The following is a 4,744-nucleotide window of genomic DNA, read 5'->3' as shown; positions in this document are numbered from 1 at the left end:
TCTGTTCAAGTTTTCTATGTTTCCTTGATTCAGAAAAGCTGTGAATTTTTAAAGATGTTATTTTCCTGGCCAGCATGGACTATAGGGAACTATTCAGTATTGGATTAGCCTTTCTTAAAGGAATGTTTACAATACAGATCCTGTATTGTAACTTATAAGCCCTTCAAATTTCCAGCCTCATACATTTATTTGTTCTGGGTCTTTGGGCAACTTGAAATATTGTATCCCTTGGCTAATTTGGATCTATATCACTTTTGCTGTAATAAAACATAACTGTGCACTGGGTGTTATACGCAACTAATGAATCATCGAACTTTACATCAGAAACCAGGGATGTACTGTATGGTGACTACCATAATATAATAAAAAAAACATTAAAAAAACATAACCATTGGCTAAAGGCTTTTCTGAATTCTGTGAGTATTTATAACAAATTACTGAATCTGAGAATGGTTTGGGGGACCCACAAACTTTCAGTTGGCATCAGAAATGAAGATGGTCTTTTGAAGTTCATACACTGTGCAGGAACAGATATTTTATACAACAACAATGACAACAAACGGGCTTTTAGATTACTTGAATTTCGTGAAACTCCAGCTGAAAACTATACTCTGTTCCAAAGTCAGTTTATTTATTCCAAACGAAGTAGAAAGAAAACCCAAGGACTCAGAGAGTGAAGTCCTGAGCTGTTTAGAAATATTCCCAGGCCATGATACTAAGTTCTAATAGATCATCTGTACAGAGAATCAATAGGTAAACGAATAACATGAACATGAACACCACTATAGACTAAATGTACTTAATGAGCATATATAGAACTTTCTACCCGACAGCAGCAAATATACATTTTTCTCAAAGATACCTGCAACCTTCTCCAAGATATATCATACATTAAGTCAAAGAACAAGTTGTAACAATTTTGAGAGCATTGAAATCACACAAAATATATTTTTCGATCACAATGAAATAAAACTAGAAATTAATAACAAAATAATATTGGAAAAGAGTCAACATTTGGCAATGAAACAGCACACTCTTACAACCTATAGGACAAAATAAAATCAAATTTGAAATCAGTACAATCTTATAAATACAGAAATGTAACACAACAGAGCAAAACTTGTGTTACTCAACAAAATCAGAATTTAGAGGGAACTTTATAGTAGTAACTCTGTCTGTATCAAATAACCTCAGTTTAGGACTCAAAGACGATTTTTTTTTAAGTACAAACTGAGCCCAAAGTAGGATGAAAACCATAGAAATTAAAGCGTAAATAAATACAATAGAAAATAGACAAACTCCTATATTTCTAAACCAAGACACTAATCTGTACAATGTGGGAACATTATCAGTTACATGAGGTTATTGAAGAGTTGATAAGATAATGCATTAAAAGGCTTTGTACAATTCATGCTACTTTCTGTTGCACTCATTTTGCTCTGAAAAATTTTGTTATGATGTGATGGCTTAGAATATGTACAGTGATCATAATGCTAATAATAACTGCATGGACAACAGGCATTCAGAATCTCACATTTCATCCTTTCAGTTAGGAGATATAAATCATTTCTCATACTTAATGGCATTATTGTTCATTTCCCCTTCTTAGAGTTTGTGTGGATTGCCCACCTCTCCCTTTGACAGCAAGTGTGGCCATGTGACTTATTTGGTCAATAAAGTGTGAGCAAAAATGACTGGTAGAGACATAAAGAACCGGTGTGCGCTTCTCTACATTTTCTTGCTCCCTGTGACTGAGTCTTGACTATGGTATTCTGTTTTCCCATACTTAAAATTATTTTGTTTTTTAAAACAGTAAAAATTCTGCCATGACTCTCTTTGTTTTCCTATATAAGTCAAAATTTCTTTTCACATGAATGCCATATCTTTGGTATTGTGATTCTCCTTGAGGTCAAAATATATGTTTGAATCTCTTCTCAAATATATAGCTTACATTGTTTACTACTAAAACCTGTTTTCAAAATGCATACTTGGATTTCTTTTTAATATTTGTTATATGTTTGTCTCCTTGAGAGTTCAAGTTTCTCCACTGTGGAAGCCAAAATCCTCCTGGAAGGTGTCCAGAGTTACTTTAAATTATATCCATATTTATGAAAGAACCCACACAGCTGATATTTTCAGGTCAGCAGTAGTCACATGGCTTCTGATTGGAGAACACTCCCACCCGTTCTATTTGCATTTTTTAAAGTAAATGTTTAAAACTCATACTTCAATGTGACCGAATTCTTATTTTCAATGTCTCTGTCAAATGTATCCAATTCAGGGAGCCCCTGTTGGCTGCCATTTGGCATATGCTATGAGCTAGAGGTAAAGCTTTGTTCCATTAAACTACTAAAACTCTGAGGTTGCTAATTCTTGCAGCATAATCAACCATATAATGGCTTATAATATTGACAAAAAATATAAATATTTTAGATGACAGTATCAGAAAGCAAAGTAGCATTATATTCACTTCTTAGTGGTCTTAATGGATGTATGGAGAAGCATATGATGATAAGTGGCGAGAGAAAATTTGTATATTCCTATAATCAATCTAGCAAATAATGTTTAAAGCATAAGCAAGTAAATGTATTCCTAAGCCACTTGAAAATAATTTTTAGCAAAATTTTGGTCTGATGACAAGTATAATGTATCTATATTTCCCTTGCCATGTGAACAAGTTGTATAAAATATTTCTGATCCTCTCATACATGACTCTATATTCCCACCAAATTCACTTCTCATTTCATAGCTACGCTGCATTCATATAAAGTGGTATTCAGAAAAAACTATATTTTCATATTTATTTTTGAATGATTGTGACTATTTCTTCTATACTACTGTTTAATACTAGGTTTTTAAATATTTAAATTGTGAATAAATACAAAACAGTAGTTTAATAGAAAATACTTCTAAGGATAACTTTTTTGTCTTTTTAGACTAAAATTTTTAGCGAGTGTTCTTAAGTTGTCAAAGCATGAATAGGGATTTCTTATTCATAATACCAGATCCTTTACCCAGTGGCATATTCAGATAAGTTAACACTTCAGAAGGGAAATTATATTGATAAATGATATATTTTAATGACATTATATATTAATGTCAGTTATATTGATAGAATTCCAATCAATTTCTCAATTTATTGCTGAAAACATGAATTTTATTCAATAATTTAGGGTGAGCCTCAGCAATTTCCTATACATTTCCTGAATAAACATTCTCTTCATTTTATTAATGGCATATTTTATTTGCTCATTTCTAAGACCATAGATAACAGGGTTGAAGAGTGGGGGGATTATGGAATAGAAAACAGAAAGGACCATGTCATGAATAGTGGAAGAGTTTTCAGATGGCCTCAAATATACATAAAAGCCTGAACTGAGGAAGACAGACACCACCAGGATGTGAGGGACACAAGTAGAAAAAGCCTTTTTCCTGTCTGCTCCACTTGGAAACTTGAGAACAGTAGAAAATATGTGAATGTAAGACCTGATGATGAAGATGAAACAGCCACCACCAATCCCCAGACCAGAGGCAATGGTCACCATCTCATTGCTAAAGGTGTCAGAGCAGGAGAGCTTTAGAAGAGAGGGGATATCACAAAAAAACTGATGGATAACATTGGATTGACAGAAGGGCAGCCGGAATGTGTTGCCAGTGTGCACACCTGCATAGATGAGACCACTGAGTATGGAAGCAAGAGTCATTTGGATGCAGATTTGAGGGTTCATGATCACAGGGTAGTGAAGGGGTTGGCAGATAGCCACATGACGGTCATGGGCCATGATAGTCAGAAACAGAAGCTCCACATATACAAAGAAAACCACTAGGAAGACCTGAGCTACACACCCAGCCTTTGAAATGGTGTTGCTGTCAAGCAGGGAATTGATGCATGAGTTAGGAACAGTTACAGAAATGTAGCAGGCATCCAAGATGGATAGATTCCTGAGGAAGAAGTACATGGGTGTGTGAAGACTCCTGTCAAGGGTGGTGACAGTAACAATGAGAATGTTCCCCATCAGAGTCACTGTATACATCAGAAAGAAAGTTATGGCATGCAAAACCCGTAGTTCCCATACATCAGAAAACCCCGTGAGGAGAAATCCCATCATTATTGTGGAATTTAGCATCTGTGGGTAATGCAATTTGTACCTGGAATGTAAGAATGAACTCTTGAGCTCATGAAGAATCAAATTATGGAAATATGGTTCTTAAATATTTTAGTCTTGACCCCTACCTAATTCTAACCTATATTGAAACTTCTAATATTTTTGAAAGAAAATTAGGTGGTCCTCCTTTAGTCTATAAGATATTATTATTTGTACATATTATTTTATTCCTACTGTAGTAATGAAATGACAATTACAACCTACAATAAATATATAAAAGTTCAATACATATTTCTACACACTTCCATTGGAGGACACAATGTTCTCATGGTCAGTTACATATAAATATAGATACAGATTATGTAAATACAGTTGCGTTTGAATGAAATTTTGGAGAATGTCACCGAACACTGGATAATTAGAATAAAATATTTTGGTTGTTTTCAGTCTTACATTTTTATTTGAGGGTACAGAAAATACGGGGTAAAATGATTTTTTTTCTGAAACTAATGTTTTATGCATAATACTGGAAAAGTTATCTTCTCTTCCTGTGACAAAATATTAATATCATTTTACTTTACTGAACTTCACTGAATATTAATATCATTTTACTTTACTTACTCCAATATCTCAAATGC

The 4,744-nt window shown here is 33.7% G+C and overlaps 1 protein-coding gene across 1 annotated transcript; it reads right to left on the bottom strand.

Moving 5' to 3' along the window:
• Positions 1-3,161: 3,161 nt before the first annotated feature.
• Positions 3,162-4,127, bottom strand: LOC125282946 (olfactory receptor 14C36-like). The gene has a single exon (XM_048220775.1). It carries the CDS (start codon positions 4,125-4,127, stop codon positions 3,162-3,164), a length of 966 nt encoding a protein of 321 aa, XP_048076732.1.
• Between the last annotated feature and the right edge of the window lie 617 nt (positions 4,128-4,744).

The sequence above is a fragment of the Ursus arctos genome, unplaced genomic scaffold (assembly GCF_023065955.2).
Source record: "Ursus arctos isolate Adak ecotype North America unplaced genomic scaffold, UrsArc2.0 scaffold_5, whole genome shotgun sequence".
Lineage (NCBI taxonomy): Eukaryota > Metazoa > Chordata > Mammalia > Carnivora > Ursidae > Ursus > Ursus arctos.
Note: the sequence above shows the minus strand (reverse complement) of the source record. Positions and strands in the feature narration are given on the sequence as shown.